Source organism: Zeus faber, assembly GCF_960531495.2.
Source record: "Zeus faber genome assembly, chromosome: 10".
In the NCBI taxonomy this organism is placed as follows: Eukaryota; Metazoa; Chordata; class Actinopteri; order Zeiformes; family Zeidae; genus Zeus; species Zeus faber.
Window position 1 is genome coordinate 11,080,621 of NC_137199.1, and position 23,370 is coordinate 11,103,990.

At 45.7% G+C, this 23,370-nt stretch overlaps 3 protein-coding genes across 3 annotated transcripts in view; 1 reads left to right on the plus strand and 2 right to left on the minus strand.

Annotated features, from left to right (window-relative positions):
• LOC307235606 (uncharacterized protein) overlaps positions 1-8,611 on the minus strand; it is a 117,016-nt gene extending 108,405 nt beyond the window's left edge. Inside the window, exons 1-2 of the mRNA XM_080007745.1 lie at positions 8,245-8,611; positions 7,357-7,423 (exon numbers count right to left, since the gene is read on the minus strand). Coding sequence (XP_079863871.1) covers positions 7,357-7,423; positions 8,245-8,532 — 355 coding nt within the window. The 5' untranslated portion in view covers positions 8,533-8,611. The remainder of the gene's footprint in view (positions 1-7,356; positions 7,424-8,244) is intronic.
• A 727-nt stretch (positions 8,612-9,338) lies between these two features.
• Positions 9,339-17,041, minus strand: LOC307235607 (dual specificity protein kinase CLK4-like). Its single transcript, XM_080007746.1, has 13 exons — positions 16,921-17,041; positions 14,898-15,055; positions 13,434-13,653; positions 12,730-12,826; positions 12,293-12,359; positions 12,079-12,195; positions 11,615-11,781; positions 11,092-11,186; positions 10,862-10,991; positions 10,679-10,761; positions 10,506-10,585; positions 10,082-10,172; positions 9,339-9,967 (listed from the first exon to the last, which is right to left on the minus strand). Exons 1-13 carry the CDS (start codon positions 16,924-16,926, stop codon positions 9,815-9,817), a joined length of 1,464 nt encoding a protein of 487 aa, XP_079863872.1. The 5' UTR covers positions 16,927-17,041; the 3' UTR covers positions 9,339-9,814.
• Positions 17,042-20,327: 3,286 nt separating this feature from the next.
• Positions 20,328-21,544, plus strand: tmem126a (transmembrane protein 126A). The gene has a single exon (XM_080007757.1). The coding sequence runs from the start codon at positions 20,440-20,442 to the stop codon at positions 21,037-21,039; it is 600 nt and encodes a 199-aa protein (XP_079863883.1). The 5' UTR covers positions 20,328-20,439; the 3' UTR covers positions 21,040-21,544.
• Positions 21,545-23,370: the final 1,826 nt, after the last annotated feature.

Here is a 23,370-nt window from a genome sequence, read left to right on the forward strand (position 1 = left end):
CACTTCTGGACAAGCCCCCGGGAGAGTTTAATCTCACCACCAAAGCAGGCGGCTGTCGTACAGGCCACAAGGAGGCGTTCAAGTTTTTGTTTTTTTTCCCCTTTTCGTCCCCCCTCTCCTCAATTAAATAGCTATATAAATATAATATTCACTTCGTCACCTGCCACTTGGAAAAATTAGATAAAACATCCTAATGGCTTCCATATTTGACGTTCTGCTCACAACACTGGTGTCTGAAGTGCTGAAAGTACAATCTCAGCATAGAAGCATAACATTGACACATGAGATAATGGAGAAACTATACACCCATCAGCCACAACATTATAACCACTGACAGGTGAAGTGCATAACATTGCTCATTTTGTTTCAATGGCACTTGTCAAGGGGTGGGATATATTAGGCAGCAAGTGAACAGTCAGTTCTTGAAGTTCATGTGTTGGAAGCAGGAAAAATGGACAAGCGTAAGGATCTGGGCCACTTTGACAAGGGCCAAATTGTTATGGCTAGACGACTGGATCAGAGCATCTCCAAAACAGCAGGTCTTGTGGGGTCTTCCTGGTATGCAGTGGTTAGTACCTACCAAAAGTGGTCCAAGAAAGGACAACCGGTGAACCGGCGACAGGGTCATGGGCACCCATCTGGTCCAGTCCCACAGAAGAGCTACTGTAGCACAGATCAGTAAAAAAAGTTAATGCTGCTATGATAGAAAGGTGTCACAACACACAGTGCATCACAGCTTGCTGCGTATGGAGCTGTGTAGCTGCAGACTGGTCTGATGAATCACATTTTCTTCTACATCATGTGGATGGGCTCTGGGCAATGTTCTGCTGGGAAACCTTGGGTCCTGGCATTCATGTGGATGTGGATTCATGTGACTTTGACATGTACCACCTACCTAAACATTGTTGTAGACAAGGTACACCCCTTCATGGCAACGGTATTCCCTCATGGCAGTGGCCTCTTCAGCAGGATAACTCGTCCTGCCACACGGCAAAAATAGTTCAGGAATGGTTTGAGGCACATGACAAGGAGTTCAAGGTGTTGACTTGGCCTCCAAATGCCCCAGATCACAGTGCCATCGAGCATCTGTGGGATGTGCTGGAACAACAAGCCTGATCCATGGAGGCCCCACCTCACAACTTCCAGGACTTAAAGGATCTGCTGCTAACGTCTTGGTGCATGATACCACAGGACACCTTCAGAGGTCTTGTGGAGTCCATGCCTCCACGGGGCAGAGCTGTTTGGCGGCACGAGGGGGAGCGACACAATATTTGTAGTTAATAGTGGTGGTTTTAATGTTGTGGCTGATCAGTGTATGTTTATACACATTCTGAATGTAAACCCACTTGATGGTGTGGATATATACATAATATGAAAATTATCTGATTAAATGTATTTAATTGAAAAAAATCGAATCAAATAATGAATGAAAAAAAACAAAAACATAAATAAATATTACAAATCCTATTGTTCCCCAGGGATTAATAAAGTGTTATCCTCACTTATCACAGAATAATTAAAAATATATAGCCTTGGATGAAAATTCCTTGACAAAATAGGCCGATAGATGGAATGATAGATGGAATAAACTAAGGTCACCTTTACATCTTTATCTATATCCATCCCGTTGTTTTACTCAACGCAAATTTTAACTTCCTTTCGAAACATTTACATCCGTGTTGCCAAACACGCTCATTGATGTTTCCTGTGGTCATTGATCTGCTTGGAATGTTTCTGTCTGTCTACCCCATTCCTTCCAATTCCAGAGCTTTGCATAAACTTGCTGTGAGAGGTGGCTCTCTGAGATACACAATCATGTCAACGCAGCCAGGTTTTTCTGGAACTGTGACTCAATAAATGACTTTTTCCCAGGCCCTGCTTTGCCCCATACCGTGTGTTTCAATCTATAAATGCTAAATATTTCCATCACACTAATATGAATGTGTCCCTTACCTCTACTTTCAATGACATCATATCCAAGTGTGTGTGTGTGTGTGTGTGTGTGTGTGTGTGTGCGTGCGTGCGTGCGTGCGTGCGTGTATGTGTGTGCGCGCATCTTTGTGTTCCGTCCATGGGCTCCCTCCCTCTCCCTTTAGCTCCGTTCTGTTTTCCGGGGGTCCCGCGTCCTGCACCAGACGTCCTCCTGTTTATTTTTTTGGAATGGAAGAATGTGCAAGCGGGGCCACCATGCCAAACAGTGTGGTTTTACAAAGCTAACTTTAATAAGATGGCCGATGAGAGATAGAGGCATTAGTTAGTGCCTGAGTTTGTGGGTGTGTGAGTGTGTGTGTGTGTGTCTGGGGTGGGGGGTGCATGCTGTGTGCGCTACCACAGGGTCAAGGATAATTTTACGCACACATGTGTGTGTTTGGGAGACTTGGGATCCTACTGGGATTCAGTCCTCTCGCTCAGAAATGACTTTTTAACTCTTCACCCTGTCCTAGTTCCACTCTATTAAAAAATATATATAAAAAATAAGTATAAGCTGGCACATGGCGACGGCATCCACTCTGCACCGTACGAGAAGAGATTTACAGGTATAGGAAATGCCACATGCGGCGCTATAGTCAGGAAACAGCAACAACTGGCGGCCTGGTGTGAAATCTGTGTAGAAGTGTGTGTGTGTGTGTGTGTGTGTGTGTGTGTGTGTGTGTGTGTGTGTGTGTGTGTGTGTGTGTGTGTGTGTGAGCGTGTGTGTGCGTGTGCGCGCAGCAGACTTAATTTAATCTTACATTTTTTTACATGTTTTTCCCTCCCCCGGTTTGAAATATCCTGGCCCCGCAGCGTAACGTAATAAGGCACCTGGATGTCGGGGCTCTCTCCCTCTCTCTCTCTCTCTCTCTCTCTCTCTCTCTCCCGAACAGACTTCATCCACTTGCGGATTTTTCAAGCGACGCGGATAGAGAGCCACTCGAGCAGACACCGAAACCCTTGTCTGTGCCCGGGAGCCGTCACACAAACAAATATAGACACATTAAAAAAGTATATGGGCGGGCGAGAGAGAAAGAGAGAGGGGGGGGGGTTGGTGCAGAACCTATATCCACAGGGTTTCAATACGTACGGCGAAATTCGGCAACAATCACAATCCCAAATGAGCTTTCACTCAAAAATTTCCTGTGATTATTGTTTTTAGGGGGCCATTAGTGGACCTTTAAAGCGGCTTACGTTTCCTTCCTGCAGCGAGAGCTTGTACAGGTAGCAGGGCATACACGGCTCGCTTCCTGTCTGCTTTATTATGGCTTTAAAATCAAATGCAGCCTCAAGTAAGGGGTGACGGGGGGGGTGTGGGTGGAGGAGGAGGGTGGCGCAGGACCACATCCCCAGAAGTGAGCTCGCAGCTTTGGGAGCCCATACCTGGAGGATTGCCCCTGCCCCCCAACCTGCAGGGAGGATGCCGGCGGACTACCTCGGGGTCCGGATGAATTGCGGCGTCGTGATTTCGGGATTATTCAACCGGACATCGATCGCTGATGCTGTTCCTTTACATTTTGTACATGTTAGTTCCAAGTGCCGTGTTGTGAGCTTAGCATGCATAGCGAAGATTTAGACGCATATACCGTATACCCACACAGACACACACACACACACACACACACACACACACACACACACACACACACACACACACACATCGGTGTCTGTCTCCTTTTCCAAATGAGCTGTTATCTGATGAAAATTTATTCTGTCTCCCAGCAAGTGGCCCCCGTGACCTCTCGCCCTCGCGTACGCGACACCTCGGCTCGAGATATTCTACTCCGCTCGGGCCTCAGAGAGCCCCGGCTTCACCGAGACGACAAGTCGAGTCTTGGGGCTCGCCCGGGCTTTCGTTTCTAATTACGTCGTCGAACACATTTTTACGAGATAAGCGCCGACGTGCAATTACTCGTCGGCAAATCTCGCCGCCACGTGGTCACCTGCGCATTTCGACACGAGGCGCCGCGTGCGTTTGAGGACGGCCCCCTGGAGGGATCGCCTCGCGCGTAGGTGACCATTTACATCCGACGGTCAAGTTTCAGCTCCCGCCGTTTTGAGGTAGGGTGGGAAACGGCTTTGTCCCAGAGGGGGTTGGGGGTCGGTGATGAGGGGGGTTAGGGGGTTGGACTGGGGGGACTGGGTGACCCTGACACTATTGGGACCGGGTTGGCTTGTATGTATATTTGGGCTGGTGCCTAAAGTGTGGGGGCAAACGCTTGCTGCAGTAGACCTGTTAAATGGGCTTTTGATGCAAATTGCAGAGATGACAATGCCCCCACACCCCCACTACATAACTCCCGTACAGACTAACACATGGTTCTAATAAGGTAGAGAATAGGCGAGAGTGTGTGTGTGTGTGTGTGTGTGTGTGTGTGTGTGTGTGTGTGTGTGTGTGTGTGTGTGTGTGTGTGTGTGTGTGCGTGCGTGTGTGTGTGTGTGTGTGCGTGCGTGTGTGTGTGTGTGTGTGCGTGTGTGTGTGTGTACATGTAACTGTGGGGAAATAGTGGCTAGGGGTGTGGGGGATGGGGATTAGAGAGCGTGAGTAATGAATTTGTCTGTGCTCTTGCGAACAAATTGTGCGAGTGTGTCTACTCGCACAAACGTACGTGAGTGTGTATACAAGTTTAGGGGCCGGGGACTGTTAATTGCAAACACCCGAAGCTCTCAAGCAGTGGGAGACTCCTAGTCCCAGTTTGCCTGAGCCTCATGAGCATTGGCTCGTCACATCAGGACGACAAGCACGTGTCTTGAAGCTGCGTTCCCTGAAATGGATGGATGGGCGGATGGATGGAGGGATGGATGGAGGGATGTGTCAAACATCTCGCACTGAGCCGGTGGCCTCGTTTGATGAACATAGAGACGAATTAGGGGAATAAAAAGGAACGGAGCCGGAGGAGCCGACAGCAGCAGAACTGCTGCCCCCTGTTGGACCACAGTGGCAGTAACGCTGAAAGGTGACCCCCCCCACTGCCACCACCACCACCCCTCCCAATCCCACCCACCCCACCCCTTGCTGAGAAGACATAGCTTCAACGGCATAAATACCGCTCATCCTGTGATAGTGTTATGCAGACACACACACACACACACACACACACACACACACACATACCTTGGCTTATGATCCTAGCTGTGAATGCTTCAGGTTACAGCCAGCAAGAGTGGCTGCTAAAGCCAGAAAGGCTCCTCTTACAGAGTCGTGTTGAGAGAGGAGCCCCTATCGGCCCCCTCAAAGAGACGGACCGTCAGAGACCCCAAATACACAGACACACACACACACACACACACAGGAGAGGGGGGCGGGGGTCGAGGATGTGTACATACTGTCGTAGTAGACACAAAGAGGTATTACGGTGAGAATGGGTGCAAACATGGAGCAAGGAAGGACAAGGATTCATAACAAACACACTAAAACACACTCTAAAAACACACACACGCACACACACACACACACACACACACACACACACACACACGCACATCCTTGATAGAACCCAACTCCGCAGGTTGGTTCCAAATTGGCAGCGGCCGTGCAAACCCGAGGCACAGAGCGAAACCCATCCCTTAAGTTGCTTGGCTGTAAAACCCTCCCTCCGAAATAAACACGTTTACTCGAGAAATGTTCAGCAGGTCTGACTTGAGCAATCTAATTGTTGGTACATGGTGGGAAAAAAAAAGCCCAAAACAAGCTGTCTGCAGGCATTTGGTTGCATCAAACTGCTACAAATAAAATAGCCCTTTGTTTCAGCAGCATCAAAACACCACAGCTTTGGGGTCAGATACTGCGGAGAGCGGACTTCAAAATAAACTCCTGAATAGTTGCGGCTGCATCATATTCCAACACCAAAAACCACTTAATTCCACAGCAATTCCGCATAATGGACAGGAAAATGGGATGCGACATCTGATAAAATGAAAAAGGCCTTTACGTGATTACGTTAAGATGCATTAGCAGTTTGTAGAGCGGGGAATAAGTTGTTCTGATGGAGACGCTTTTTAAGGGGGTGACTCATTCGGTTTCGAACGAGACATTAGGCTTTCTTTGGCCCTTGAGCTGAAGGTGTTTATATCATATATATATATATATATATATATACAGTATATATGGTATATACATATAGATAAAGATGACAAACTTGTGTCAGCTTCATTGCACGCGACACAAACAGGGCAACAACTGAATCAACAGAGCGGCAGCACGCCACTCGGTTATTGAGGCTCAGCGGCTCTCTCAGACCGGAGAGTGGAATGTGCTGAAAGTGGTCCAGAAATTCCACTTCCCTGAACGGTTTCACCTGTTCTGAAAGGCTGCAGGGGCCATTCACACCCAGACACAGAGGGAGACAGAGAGAGGGGGCCGGGGGGGGGGGGAGGGAGAGAGAGAGAGAGAGAGAGAGAGAGAGAGAGAGAGAGAGAGAGAGAGAGCGAGAGAGGGACCGCTCAGGGGAGGTGGGGCTGCAATCGCCAGATAAGGATCCAAGTCAGTCGGCTTGACCCTGAAATACAGCAATTACAGAACATAAAACACGGTGTGTGCCAAACCAGGATGCCTCCTTCGCCCGAGGCACGGGGACGTGAATCCACTTACGTTGCAAAATGTTTTGAAACAAATGTACATACACGTGAAAAAAGAGGGGGAAACTACACACACACACACACATTCAGGTAAAGGCTTTTTGAGTCTGAGCTGGGATAAGGTAGACCTCAAACAGCCCTATACAATCGTTGAATCGTGAGAGTAAATCGGGAGATGCATGTGAAATATTTAAAAAATGTAAAAAAAAAACAGAAAAACAAAAAACTGCATTGAAGACCTTTTATGGGGACTCTAATTTATGAGGACAACATTTGAAGATTAACTATGAGATTATGAGGACACTAAATGAGTCCTGACGATCCCAACGTCGGTAGGTATTCACATGTCTGGTTTTTTTTATATCCAAATATGCACACACCCACAACTGAAGAGGAGCTTCTCTTTTCACGCGCCAGGGAGAAGGGAAATCACTTTACCCAGAGCCGCGAATCGCGCCAATAATGTCAAAGAGATCTACGCTCACTTCTCACACTGCAGAGGGAGCTCAACATGGCAGCGAGGAACGGCCTTGCAAAGTGAAGGGAATACCAGCTTTCTTAAAAAGTCACCCTCTTGAGGTGGACGCCGCAGAAATAACATTCGAGGATCTAACACGGAGCCCTGTGGAACGCCGCGCGGCAAAACCTGGCACACAGAGCTCATACTGGATGTCCCCCCCCCCCCCCCCCCGGCCCGGGAGGCGCCTGTCGAGGTCCCACAGAACCTAACCTCCTGTCCGGAGAAGGTCCTACGCGGAACTAGGACACGGTGATTCTTCCATCAGAAAACACAGAACCCACACTTACCTGGAGGGCAGGAGCATTCTTGACCAGCGTCCCTCGCTGTCCGGTGCTTGGGGACCGTCACCATTTGCTGGGGGTGTGAAGGGGGGGGGGGGGGGGATAACAACAACATTTCAGCGTCATCCTATTATTCACACGATTGCGCCTTAATACAGTGGTTCTCAAGCTCTGGTCCGGGGACCCCACATGGGTCCTTTCGAGAGGCTCCGGGGGGTCCCCAGCAAAATGATCAATAGTTCAACTTCACCATTATTTCAGCACCTTGATCAAAGTTTCACTGTTATGTCTAGAGCTATAGCATAGACATGTATGGAATTTAACCATAGCTAACAATAAAAACACCTTCTCGGGTCGGGATGCCAGAGACAAAATCTTAAAGGTTGAGAACCATTGCTCATAATAATAATAACAATACAAACCAAGAGAAAAAAAACAGAGTAAATATTGAACATATTATATAATATAATAAAATAAAATATATATTTTTTAATTATTTACAACAAACACCATTACAAATGGGAGGAAGCAGAGACAGGTATGACTGAAATAAATCTCAAAGTCCATAATCATGAGAACACATATTTGTTGACTGGCAGTAATAAAACTATTTTGTAATTATAATGACATGCCCATGCCATTCAGCAGCTTTTATGACACCTATTAATGGATCTGCGGGCAAACTAATTGGCCATCTGCGTGCGTATTTGAACCTTGAACGTTTGAGACAATCCTCCTCCAACAATTAAAACACGTTTGACTCGTGGTGAGCGCAGGTCTCCACGCGATTACGCACGCTTTACGCACACTGGTTTATTCCGACACAGAACTCCGGGAGCACAGATTTTTTTTTTTTTTAATCCCTGCGGTGTATGAAAGCAGCCTTTATTCTACCTCTTGCAGGAGCTTCTCAACGGAAGCGCTCAGCTCGGGCACCAGAGATCCATCCTGTGTCAGAAAGGCGCCGTGCGGTGCGTAAAGGACGGAGGCTTTGTCCATCTCCATCAGCCTGTTCTCCAGCTGGAGGGTCTTGAAGCTCGTCAGGAGACACAGCCCGATGGAGCTCACGGAGAGTAACAGACACACCGACATCGACGGACTCCAGCGCCGGACCGCGGGCTTGGGCGCACACTGGCACACCACCGGCTTGGCGTCTCCGCTGGGGCAGCCCGCTGGATCCATGCTGAAATCCAGTTGTTTAACTCGTCTCGATGACGACCAAGGAGGCCAAAGATATCCTCGCTCGCTGATGTCAATTTGATTCGCGCAAACTCCAAACGGGACGAGCTGGACCGGACAGTGCGCTCAGGACCAGTCAACTTTTACGCACCGTGCGCTTCTGCCCCGCGCAGATTGGAGAGATCTGGAATCTGGATCCGAACCAAATATTTAAAAAAATAAAATAAAAATAGAAACACAAAAAAAAAAAAAACTCAAGAGATCTACCTTCCCCGCTAGTGTTTGGATGTGAGAGCAGCAGTGGGTAAAGGTTGTTTGTCTCTCCAAAAAGTTGCAGGTTCAACAGGCTGCGATGTGCCCGCCCTGCTGGCCACGTGGGGAGCCGCGGACTGGAGCCAGTCACAACAGTTCATGCTCTTCTTTTGGAAACGAGGGAGAAATTAATATTAGCAATGGCAGTGAGCTTTTGCTCGGTTTTAGATAACTTACCCGACTTCGTTTATAGTAGGTTTTAGATGTATTTTTTTTTTAGAAGTTTTTGACCTCTAGTCAAAGTAATAAAATCTGAGGTAGACCACGAGGGGAGCTTAACCTGAGAAGTTAAGAAATGTAACAGCAAAAAATCAAAATAAATAAATAGCTAACGCACCACCAGGGGAGACGTGCATTACTAATGGTAATAACTTTATACAACTCAAACTCTTTAGTGGCTTCTTGAGAATTCCAAACTTCGTGTTCAGCCCTCTACTGCCCCCCCGCAGCACGGCGCGGGTACTGCCACAGAAAGAACATCGAGTGCGACCACTTCGGCATGTTAAGATATTTATTGAAAAAGGTACATTGTGATTGCAAAAGTTACAAATCCCATCACACACAGAAAAAGACGCAAAGGAAAACTGAAAAACCAATGAATAATGTCGAGGTTGGCCCGCTGGAAACAATATTTACAATACCCAACGCTGGTGGGGACAAAGAATAACGGCAACTTATTTGCTCAGATTTTAATCACAACCTTGATAATTTGGCAGGGGACTCGTCAAGCTACATTCGGTGAGAGGGGTTCTAAGTAACAAAATGTATACTGAGGAAACACATTTTACATAACAGTGACATGATAAATAGTACAATTCCATAGAAAAGGGGGGGGGGCAGTACATCATGATAGCAGAATCCAAATAAGCTACAAATGATGAAAACAAGGATGAGGAGGAGGCAGGTGGACTGATGCAGTCACGTGGAGGTCTATCTCTCCCAGAGAGTCAGGAAGGTGGGGGCGGGCGCTGGTTCAGGAGCCCGAGCTCTTCTTGTTGAAGCAGGAGAAGAAGGGGTGTCGCAGGCACTGGGCCAGGCTGGAGCGCTTGGCCGGGTCGTACTCCATCATCTGCTTGATCAGGTCAAAGAGCTGCTGGTGCTCCTCGCCGGGGGACACCATGTAGTCCTGACGTAGCCAGGACGGGAGGAAATGAGAATTTATTGTTGTTTTGTGACACACTGATGCGGCGCAAGTACCAAAATAACATAAATGTTACTATTATGGACTATATTCCGTTACCTTGAGTGACTTGCAGTGCTTCCTGACGTATCTGCCTGAGCAGCTGTGCATGTCCCAGTCCAGCTTGTTGCGGTGAACGTAGCGCCTCTTCCTGCAGAACAGCACCGAGTCAGACTCACAACAAAACATACTTTTACACGGTGGAATACACGTCAGGGAAGGTCAATCCAGTGAAATCTACTGATCCTCAAAGCTATTTGAGATTCAGAGAGATCAATGTAATACTCTAAGACCTTTTCACATTGTAATCTCATGTTTTTGTTCATTTAAATCAAGATTTAATTTCCACTTAATTTCAGTTCAAGTTCAGTCTTAACACCTAATGCAATTTAAATTAAGACTATTAACTGACATTTAGGGCCCTGTATTTGTACAATTTAATTCAAGACAGAATTTTATGGGATGGGTTATGGGATGTTCTTGCCTGGTTTTCTGCAGGAGGTTTGTTGGGATGGGGCCGAGGACTCTCTCCATCATAGCGAGGTGTTCTTTACTGTCGTGAGTCTGAAGGAAGCAGAGAGAAAATGAGAGACAAAGATGAGGAGGAGCGGTGGAGACGTGCTTGTGTGGAGCGGTGCTCTTGGCCGCCAAACCCACCTGGAAGAGGGTGGAGCCCAGGTAGTATTCGATGAGGATACAGCCAATGCTCCACACGTCACAGGCATGATCCCAGCCCAGATCTGAAACACGGAGAACCACAGTAAATACAATCCTTTTACATAGATTTAAAAAAACAAAACAAAACCAGCATGACTGTGCATTTAGAAACAGGACACCCACCCAAAATGACTTCGGGGGCACGGTAGTGCCGTGTGGACACCACAGAGGTGTGGTGCTCTTGTTCGTAGGTGGCGTTGCCGAAGTCAATGACTTTGACGTCGGGATTCTTCAGCGTCCGTTCGTCCCTTCTCTGAGGACGGGAGCAGAGGAGCAGCTCAAACACACCAAGTGGGACAGGACACAGAAGGCAGACAGACAGGACACAGAAGGCAGACAGACAGGACACCTACCAATTTGGAGTTGTACTCAATGTTGTAATTGGAGTCGATGAAGAGAATGTTCTCAGGCTTCAGATCTGTGTGTGTGAGCTTGTTCTTATGCAAAACTGAAAGACAGACAGAGTGCATAAACAAATTAAAACCAAGGAAGACAACTTCAGTACCACGTTGATTCAGTAAGTGTTTCTACCCCCCCCCCTCCCAGAAATACCAAATGGGTTTTTAGGCTCACAGAGCATAAAGAATGACCAAGTTAGACAAAGAAGAGGGGGAAGAAAAAAACAAAAAAAACAAACACATGAAGATGATGAATAACATGATCGAGATCAAAGTTACACAAAATAACATTTCAAGAGCAAATGAAGCCAAAGCACGTGGAAGCACAAACTGCTCATTTTGAGTTCCAGCAGGTGTCAGAGGTCCCAAGCTTTTTGTTATTCTGTTTATTTTTCTCGAGGAAACCACTGAATTTCAACATCGCCATGTGTTGCATTTTCAAAATCACACATTGCATTTGACTTTGTGCGCCTCTCACATCGGACCGCCCTGATGATCTGGTAAGCCATGTGCCGTATCTGCTCGATGGGGAACGGCTGGAAGTTGTTCTCCTTGAGGAAGTCGTAGGTACTGAGGCCGAGCAGCTCGAAGGCGATGCACACGTGGCCGTGGTAATCGAACCAGTCCAGCATGCGCACACACCCACTGGGGGAAGGGGGGGAAAAATACAATGGGGGATTGGTTATAACAGGGTTCATTCTGGCATTACAAAATGACCTTCAAGTACCTTTTTAAGCACCCCCCCTTCTCAAGGACTTCATACAAAACAAATAATGCATTTTCAATGTGATCTTTATTAACTAAAATATAATCCTAGCTTTCTGGAAAATGTTAAAGTCATGATTTGAAACAAAACCAGGGAGTACAAGCACCTCAAGGACCTGGCAGAAAGCCCGTCACAAGGATTTAATGGAAACCGTGGGTAATTTAATAGTTGCTTACTATCTTCGATCGCAGTCCAGTGAGTTCATCTGCTCAAGCACCTCGACCTCGGACATGGCCGCCTCCCGGTAGCGGTCAATGTTTTTAATGACCTTCAGAGCTAGGCGTGCACCATCGCTGGAGAGAAAAACAAAGGGTTACGTGTGAAGAGAGGTGGAAAAAAACAAAAAACATCATCCATCCATGAGGAAACCCCGTCTCCCCGGATACTCACTTAGAGTGATCGATACATTCAACAACCTTCCCAAAGGCACCTTCTCCTAGAGTGGACAGAATCTCATCTACAGGGAACGAAGAAACATAGTTAGAACCCCGACAGTGACGATGGCAAAACACACACTGTCCTGCTGCCTGGCGTCGCACTACTCTGCTCAGGCCAATGACTAACACACACACACTCAGACTCACACACACACTCACACACTCAGACTCACACACACTCACACACACTCACACACACACTCTCTCTTTCACTGCAGTCACACATCACTACTCAGGTAACTTAAGGCTACTGGCGGAGGAAATTAGCCTCCTTCCATTTAGTATTTTTTTTTTTTTTATGTTTGATTTCAAATGAACAATCCAGACAACAAGATAGAATGTGAGAGAAAGAAACAGAGTGAACGGTAGAAAAAGGTATATATTCTATACATCTCGCTCTCAGCATGTCTCCATTGTGATAGATGAGGTGACCCTCGCCATCATCCTCAACACTCCTGGATCTTTTCCTGCGGCGATGGCTCCTCCTCTGCGTTCCGCCATCACAACAACCCATCATCAGTCAGCACCGGGGCCGTCACAACACCGCGACATCATCGTCATTCATTCAACCGGGCCAAGGGGGGGAGGTGTAGGGGGTGGATAGATTCGGGCCGATCGGTAACGCCGCCGGGCGAATGGACGGAGCAGCAAATTCAAATTCAGCCCCACCAGAGAAAGGCATTTGGGCGGCAGCCACCACATAGTGTGCGTTACAGAAGAAAAACATGGCAACAAGATTTTTTAGGTGAGAGACTCTCAAAAGTACAGAAATAAATATAAGCAAATCACAGGCTTTAAAAAAATGCTTTTTGTTAGATGTTCCTTTACAACTGTATAGTTTATTCATTATCATTTATATTTACTATGTCCTAAAAAGAGTTTAGCACACTACAATTTAACACTGGGTCCAACCAAAAAACTATGCTTTAATTCTTAAGGCTGCTATAACTTTAACACATGTATAATTGAGAAAAACAAAACAGACAAAGAACAGGGTGCAGAGTATACTCTGAACACCAGTGACAATGACCCTATCCATATTTTTTTTCTAGGAAGGAGAGAGGAGACAGGGGGAGAGAAGGAGGTTCGCTTACCGGGTGGGAGCTGTGGTTAGAGGGGCTGCGCCTGCGCCCGCGCCCGCGGTCACGTTGCCAGCGGCTGCTCCGTCGGCTGCGGCCGCTCCGACAGGACGACTTGCTGTAGTGGTGCCAGTCGCGGTCCCGCTCGCCGCACGCCATGTCCTCGCTGGCTTCGCGGGGCCGCCTATCCCCGGAGCCCAGCCTTTGGTTTGCGCTGCGGGTCTCCAAGTAGTGCCTGGAGGCAGAGAAAACAAGAGACAAACACCGCAATCAGACATAGAAGGCAGAGCAACAAAGGTTGGTTCCTGCAGAGATCCCTCTCTGCAATAACAGGATGCAATGTACTGACAGCCCGCCTGGTGCTTGACACCCTACCCAGAGAACCCTTTACGTAAGATTTCAAATTAGCATCGTACTGATTTACAGTCACCAAACACCCCATATCCTGGCTCAATATAAGAAGCTGTGGGTAATTAATTTTATTAGCGGGATCGTCACTTCAGGAATAGAACTTTAATGAGGATGTGAATGAATAACGATTTTGCATTAGTTGGCTGAATTAAATCAAAAAAATGTATTGCTAAGCGACATGACCAACTCCACAATTCCCTTAAAAAACACATACACCGCCAACTGAAACACATTGGGGAATTTTAAAGTTGAGAGATTGGATGTGGCAGGCAGCTTTTCAGTGGTCTGCTGGTGGAGTAATGGGATCCTACACATTCCCCTAAGCCCTGAGTGCTTCTGAGGTTTTAAACACCTAAATGGCACCATAGTGTTTATTTGCTCATATACAATTTCCAAAAACCTACTAATTTGAGAAATGGCTGACTTACATAAGGCTTCTGAATCTTAGTGTATGTTCCTTGTATAGACATTTGAGTGCCATCCTGAGTTTAATATTAACCTGTCAAGGCTGGTGTGTATGTTGTGTTGTATTTAAGCTCCTCCGTGGCACTCAGTTGTATTGGCAATATCAGCAGCTATGTAGCTAAATAAGAAGAGGAAAACTCTAGAGCCTTAGCACCCTGGTGGTGTCACTTGTCACTTCCAGGAAAATGTCTGCCTCAGGGGGAATTATAATTAGATTAGATCAGGAAACTTCTATAGTATACAACGGTTTCAACTTAAAAAAAAAAGGGGGGGGGGTGCCCCAAATGATTGGCAGCTAATAATAGTACATTGAAATGAAAATAAACTCACAGCCCTGGTTATAAGTTCATAAAATGCCACCAACCCACCCACTTTATTTATGACATACTACTGCTTATTAAAATGACAAAACGTGTAAACATGTTTCTAACAAACATATTTTAGCACATTCAAAAGTTGATACAACTGGTTCTGAATCATACTAGTTGAGGCAAACTGAACAGGTATGACTAACCATTAGAACCTGATCAGGACATATCTCTTCAAATACAACAATAATCATTTCCCCAATAACCTATCAGTAGGAAAATTAACCCTTATTACCCTTCATAGGTTTTCTGATGGTGCAGTCGTCTGGACTTGTTCTCTCTTTCACTGCTATGGGAGTCTCTCTTCCGCCGCTTGCGGCTCTCGACCCTCTCCTCCCAGCTGTACTCGTTGAGCCACAAGCCTGGAGAGCGCATTCTCTTTGACTGTCGCATCTGAAAATCAACAAAAGAGAACACTATTATTCAGTGTTACAAAATGGCAGCGCATCCGTGCACGTCTATTGATCTAGGAAGCATAACTGGACAAATCCATGGAGAACTGTCAGTGTGCTTACCCCGTGTGGTCATTCATACATGTGTTTATGACATTTTTGTCAAAATGTCCTGCTCTTTATATGGTCTCGAGTGTAGCCATTCATTTAATTATTTAATTTATTCATTGTAAAAAGGGGCGATGAAGCAAGAAAAAAAAAAAAAAATAGGATAAAGCGATGAGGCTCCAAATCTCTTGAATCGTACTTCCCTTATGTTTACATTAATTTATTTTATACCTTATGTTAAAAATAAAAACGTTCCACTCATCATGGTAGATGAACTTGAGTGGAAGAGAATAGAGGGTTAGGTCTTACAATTAGCATTTTCCTCTTATGTACAATAAGCACAAACACTTGTCATATTTGATATGATTGTTGGGCCGCCGTGGATATCACTCTACGAGATGAGATTTGTCCTTTACTTCCGCCTGGAGGAACCTGGTGGTGATGGCCGCAGGAAGGTCGGCGCGCATGTTTAATATGTCAAACTGGACAAGCGCCCGCAGCACATAGCACTGACGCCGTCCTTTACGTTTGTGCCCTGGTGTAAGGCGGGTTGCATTTCGGCCCTTATAGGGGGAGAGTTGTGAAGTCACAAAGACATCACATGACGATACGGTTGCTACAGCTACCGGAGGGGCGGAACTATGTAGGCAACTACCCTTTTCTTCAAGAGTGGACTTTCCCGGGAATTGTTTGCCCAAGCCTTCCGAAGTGAAAGCCTAGGACTTCTGATTGAGTAGGGCATTTTTGTACATATTTCACATCTATGTGGCACAGACTGCGGGGGGAGTTGTTTCAACAAAACTATTTGGGGGAAATAATAATTTGTGCCAAATAACAGTTAAGTATCGCACTTAATTAGGAACAAGACAGTTCCTGGAGAAATGGTCAAAGTATAGTGACACCGTGTGGCAATTTGTACGTGTTGTATTGTTATTAGAAATATAATATGTTATTAATACCCCCCGGGGATATAATTTCTCTACATTTGCCCATCCTGCTAACTTCTATATGGGCTTCCACGTATACAACAGCGCTAACCGCTGAGCCCGCAATAACATTATCAGACTTAAATAACCCATCACGTTATATATTGCGATTATATTACCGAAAGATTCATATTAACAACAAATTGCATTATATTTGATATGATATATTGTTAATGGTATCACTGTTGTTGAAGCCAAAGCACAAACACAAAGCTGCAGGTTGCGGTTGTTGCACGTTAACGCTTTCGATGCTGACGCACTTTTCGAAGGCTTGGGGGAAAACAACAGGCCAGACATCCGCCATGAGGGCAGCGGCCGTTTTACAACATTAAGAGACGTAATTCAAGGCTTAACTCGGGAATGCGTGAACGTCCCGCCCGCGCCGTTTGAGGGGAACATTTAACACAATTGTTTCATTGGAAGCCGCAGATACCGCCGAACTCGGGAAATTGGACGGACGCGAGTGGAGTAAGAGACGGGCTTACGGGCCTTTGCGTCGTTGTTTCGTCGTGGCTAGCGTCGGCTAACCCTTTGTGTAAACAGAGGAATTATCTCCCGGACTAAAGCAAACCGCGTTGTTCGTGTTTAACCTGAAAACCAGTTTAATTTACATCGATCGAACAAATACCTCGTGAATACTATATCGTCGAAGGGGCCGAAATGACATGAGCTAACGGCGGCTAATCCCGCACGGAGCCGACGATTATATTCGACGCTATTCAATTACGGGATGGCTTTTGCGCCCTGTCAAACAGCAACCATGCATACTCACATTCATTAAACAACGACGTGTGTCAAACGAGCAGGTTATTCGGTCGTAAAAAACAAAACAAACGAATTCTTTAAAAAAACAACAACAAAACACGATCTGCGAAACTTCTACGGAATCCCGTTCAAAGATGGCGCAGTGTTCTTGAGCCGAGCGGGGACGGGGCGCTCGGCCCGTTACGAGTACCACGGGACCGGAAGTGGTTTGGAAGTTTGGCGACGTTACCGCGGTGTGAAAATATCAAAATGCAACAGTTAAACCGAGATAAAGTTTTCGGTCGCAAAGGCGTCTCTGTAGGTTTTCTTTCGAAACCACTATTTTCATTTTCTTTGACATAATATCAGTATTTTATGAATTGTCTTGCTGTATATATTGTACAATAGACATAGAATAGACACACACACACACACACACACACACACACACGTGTGTGTGTGTGTGTGTCTATTCCATGTCTATTGTACAATATATACAGCAAGATATATATTTGTATATGTATATATACGTATATGTATCTATATGTATATATTATATATATGTATATGTCTATATATCTGGATATATGTATATATATATGTATATATCTATATATGTATATCTCTATATATGTATCTCTCTCTCTCTCTCTCTCTATATATATATATATATATATATATATGTATGTATGTATGTATATATATATGTATATGTCTATATATGTATATATGTATATGTATATATGTATATGTAAATGTACATCTCTATATATATGTATATCTCTTTCTCTCTCTCTCTCTCTCTCTCTCTAAATATATATTCAAGAGGTTTATTCGTCACATACATACTTTCATACATATATGCAGTAAAATTTATATATATATATATATATATATATATATATATATATATATAAAATTTATTTATATATATATATATATATATATATATATATATATATATACACACACACGCACGCACACACGCACACACACACACACACACTTATACACGGTCACTGCTTTTCCTTGGAGACTGAGGTTGAGTCCATTTAAGTGGCCGAAAATGTCGGCCAGGTATCCCAATTTGGCCAGCGACTCCAAATCACTGAAGCGATGTGCGAGCTTCAAACTTTGTGTGGAGAAAAAAACACCCTCACCTCGTCACGCAATTCAAAAAGTCGCATCAGCACCTTGACCCTTGAGAGCCACCTGACTTCAAGCTTCAAGCTGCTTGTGCTCACTGCCCATCTCGTCACACAAAACGAGAAATAAAAGTGACTGCAGTGGGCGGCTTTTGATGAGGTTGACTCTGACCGCCACATCTAGAACAGTCTTTAGATCTGCAGCATTTTCTTTACAGCCAGGGCTGCTCTGTCTATACTGCAGTGGAGAGATGCTACGGGTGGAGCCACAGCTTTCACCGGGTGAGGCCTCCACTGTGCTGGCCCAGCGTCGCACGCGCCCCGTCAGCGCTCACTCCCACACATTTGGAACACTCCATCCTGTTTGAAACTATGTACGCGTTCAGAATGCCAAAAGTGGCCCATCAGCGGTTGAACGTGTCAGTAAAGGTTTGTAAAACAGGAACTCTTCTTTTATCTCTCCGTTGTTTTCATACCTTACATAGGCAAGCAGGTTTGACAGATTTGTGACGTCTGTCGATTCATCCAGTTGGACGGCGTAAAAACGACGCTCTCGTCTGCTCGTTATCAGCTGTTCTAACACATTCTCTGCCATCTGCCAGGAATTAAATTCTCGCCGATTGTATGCGGCTGACCAGGCTTGGCTATGAGTCGGGTGACCCGATAGGACGCTTCTGCTGCCTTTGCGTTCTCAGTGTCCACACATGACGGACGGATGACGTTTGGATGACTTTCTTCTTGCCCAGTTTATTATCGAAAAAATTCAGGCAGCTTGGACATGCCCCGTTGGTGTTTCGTCGCGAGGTGACACCGCAGTTTACATGGCTTCAGAGCTTTGTTTGATAAAATCTGGGAACACACCACGCACAGCGCTAACGGTTCATCTTCCGTGCCTGTCCAAAAAAAAATCCCAATGATAAAATATTCGGCGCTATACTTTCTCCGAACCTTTCTTTTTTGTTTGACAGGGAGGAGTGTCCCGCCTGTCCGATGTCCTGCCAGGACTTTTGCTTGTGGATGATGTACCAAAGACTTCTTTCCTTTTCTGTGTGCCTGATGCTAACCAACCATCCATTTTGATTATCACCTCAAGTTCAAAAATGCACAGGTGCACGTCGATCGTGGTCGGGCTTGGACGTCGTACGCCCTACCATAAGTCCCTATCTATCAGAGATGATGCGTTTTTGAAGGTTTTAAAGAAAAATACCATGAATGTTTTTTTTAATTTTTACATTTTTGTAATTAATAATTTTGTATTTATTTTATCAATAAAATCTGTGTTTTGCCCACGATTTGGCTGCCCACTTGCAATAGGCCCATAGGGTGAGAATCGCTGGTGTATACAGTGTATATAGTGTATATATAGTATATATAGTGTTTCGAGTGTATATAGTATATACAGTGTATAAAGGGTGATGCGCGATGAGATGCTTGATGCTGAGACGCCGTGGTATTGTACTCAATGCACAATACAGACTGGTCACTGGTGTGTGTGTGTGCGTGTGCGCGTGTGCGTGTGTATGTATGTATGTATGTATGTATGTATGTATGTGTATATATATATATATATATATATATATATATATATATATATATATATATATATATATATATATATATATATATATATACGTGTGTGTGTATATATGTATATATGTATGTATGTATGTATTTATTTATATACATATGTATGTATGTATATACATATCTATATACATCTGTGTATATATGTGTGTGTAAATGTGTGTATAAATACAGTATATATGTGTGTGTGTGTGTGTGGGGGGGGGGGGGGGTGGAGAGAGAGAGAGAGAGAGAGAGACTTGAGTACACAGCTGGAAAGATGGATCCGTTGGACAAACACAATCCCCACTCAGATTAAATTCCTGTCACAAAAATGCATATCGTAAACGCAAACTGCATAAACTGAACTTGAACATCCACGCAGTGTTTGCGGGGTCCAAACTATTTTGTAGAATCCGTCATTACAGGCCTGGCTTTCCACTGCCTTCACTCTTAGACGTGGCATTTGAACCTTTTATCACAGACGCACGTATTGCAGTACTTTAATAAAAAAAAAAAAAAAAATTAAAAATCACGAAGCTTTTATTATTATTATTTTATTAACGCCAGAGCTCTCCAGTTGAAGTGGCTGCCACAACCCCCGGAGGCCACCAGGCGTCGCTGCCTTCTGGCTTCCGCTCGTTTCGGCGCACACCGGAAGAAAGCCCCGAAGCCCGCCCTTCACTACCAAAGACCCGCCTACTGCGACACGCTAGGCACTCTGGGTAAAAATAAAGATGGCAGCCCACGGCGGCTCGAGGGGACGATGACGCCGTGATCTCGACGCAGAGGAGGGCACAACGTCCGTGGAGAGGCGTCGTCAGAAGCAGCCCGGGAAGATGTCCGCGAACGCCGCCGCCGGAGACGCGCCGCGGAGTGCCAGGCTCGCCGAGCTGCTGGAGTGCTACGAAAAGCTCCCCGAGCGAGACAAGAAGTTGTTCACCTACGGCCCGGTGTACCTGGCGGGGAACGGCGCGCTGGCGGGACTCGTGTCCAACAGCTTGTACCGGAGGGCGCTGAACGTCACCCAAGGGCGCGTCACGTCGTCCGTGCCCATGGCGGTCCTTCCGTTCCTGACCACCTACGCCCTGTACAACGCCGCGGTGTCCGCCCCCTTGCTGTCCGGCGACCTGAACTGTCCGACCTGCGTCCTGCTGAGGGGCGCGCTGGTCGGCGTGGCGGGCGGCGCGCTGTACCCGCTTCTCCTGGCGCTGCCCGTCAACGCCGGCCTGGCGTCGCGCTACAGCACGGCGCCGATGCCGGAGAAGGGGAACGTCCTTCGGTTCTGGACGGAGCTCAGCCGACCCATCCTGAGGAAGATGCGGGCGGTGGTGGTGCTCCAGGCCCTGTTCGGTACCTACCTGGGCTCCAGAAACGTCGAGGTCTACGCGAAGATCCTCGAGATTGCGTCTGGCTCCGGCGAGGAGCTCCGTGATTAAAATGAAGTGCTCGCCGAACAAATTCTTCCGTGGGTTTTTTTTTTTTTTTCACGTGGTCATCGCTTGCTCCTCAGAGTTGTACCCGTCATTCAAAATCAACAAAAACACTATTTTCTTTCGCCGGCACTTCATGAGAAACATTCAATGTATGTGCTCCTCAATAAGCGCTTTCCGTTGTTGGTGGAAGGTGTCTTGCTTTTTTTTGTGGAGGGGCAGTAATGCGCTGAATCCGACTTTAAATGGGCTTTACACTGAATCTGACGGAACAACTCACCGCTTGCAAAAAAAGCTCTACAGCTGCAGAGTTTTCAGCATCAAGAGTCCAGAAAATCCGTCGGCTTTCTTGCGACATACCTGATCTGACAGTGGGGCCGGAAGTCACTGTTGCTGAGTATGACAAGCAAGAGTTGTTGGAACTGTTAAAAATAAGTTATAAATGATGCGCCTTAATAGTGCACGTTAATGACGGATGTCACCATATTCAGCGTCAATAAATCTCTTTCTATATGAATGCATTGTGTTTTTTACATTGGTGCGCACTTGGCAAACACTATGCAAAGGAAGATTTCGACTAATTTCTTGGGAGATGATCAAGCTCCCAGTTTTCTCTTGACATATTTTGTGACGACCGCAGGGGCGGTCCCAACAGTCTGATGGGTTTTTGGAATCGGTGTAAAGCCGACTTGAAAGGCAGAGCGTCGTCCTTCCATCGTCGTTTAGCAGACGCTTTTGTCCAGAGCGACTTACAATTATTCAGACAGCAACGGACGCAGTTAGGGGGCACTTGAGCATGCAACCAGGCGGAGTGGGGGGTCAAACCAGCAGCCTTGGGACTACTAGACAACCACAACCACCCACTCTAGCCTCGAGCTACTGCCCATCGTAGTCAAGGAACAAACGGGGACAACATGACCTCCGCCGCTGAGTTCTAATTACGATCACAGAACACATGTTTGATGGAGTTGGGAAATAATTTATTGAAACATCTCTTCACCTTAAATTGCAAGTTTAACAAAACTCACTTCCGTCTTTACAGCCATAACTTAATCAGGGAATGTGTTACAGAGAAATCAGGAGATTAATTTTTATCAATAACAAATCTAGGAGTCAAAATGAACAAAGCTAACTTTTAACACTGACCTCAATGAATTGTAGAAAATTAAATCTGACTTTCTTTGAGGTTTTAATTATACAAGGCCCACCCCTCCACCCCACAATCCAACCCCACCGACTCATGAATTACGCCAAACCTACAAAAATAAAGTTAAATGACAAACCCACAAAACTATACACAACAACACATTTAAAGTCAGAGGAGCCTGATTTGTCATTACAACCAGTGTATCAAATGGCACAAGTTTCTTTTTCAGGTAAAAAGGATGACAATGGTCTCCGATCACTTTTTTTTCTTCTTCCCGCTGCATCAAACATATGATCATTTATATAATTAATTAGGAACACATCGGTATGGCGGTCACCTTGTGTTCCAATCGTAGCATTGTCAATACTTCAAGGCGGAGACCTGTAATGCCCTTTTAAAACACCCTTTCGTAGCATGCCATTTATCTTTGTATCATTAAAGAAAAAAAGTAGAATAGAAACTATACATCTGTCATCACAGAAATCTCCATAAATACATCAGACAACTGAATGTCAGTCAGAGGAAACTTTCTGAACAGCAGAAAGGTGAAATATGGCATATGGGGCAAAATTCATCTGTACACAATCGTTATCTGACCTGTTTGACCGTTGTTCTCGTGTTTCAAATGGCACAATATATTTACAGATACTCAAAGCAGTAAACAGAGTTCAAACAATTCACATTGCCCCCAGTTTTCAGAGGAAATCAACGCCCAGAGAGAGATGACAAACATACCCTGGTTTCAACAGTCTTTCTCACCTGAGTGAGAGATGAGCCATTGGCATTTTCGACTCAATTCAATGAATAAATGAACAGGTGGCTTATCTGGGTGGTACACGCACACACACACACACACACACGCACGCACGCACGCACGCACTCACACATGCGCACGCACGGCCACATATAAAGACCCACGCTGCCAAGCATTTCAAACGACAGGCGAGTTAAATGAAAAAGGACTAGATGGACCGATAAGACTGACAGACTGTTGTCCTTTTTCTTCCTCCCAGACACTCGGCACCCATTTCCTTCAAGGAGACCAATTAGAATGCGGCAGCTGCTTGGGCTAGCCAGCGCCCTTCACATCATTGCAGATTTACAGTACAGTGCAATTTGAGAACAAAGAATAAAAAATAAAAATACAAGGCGTGAGGTCAGGCATGGGGCGGGGGGAGGTCAGAGAGAAA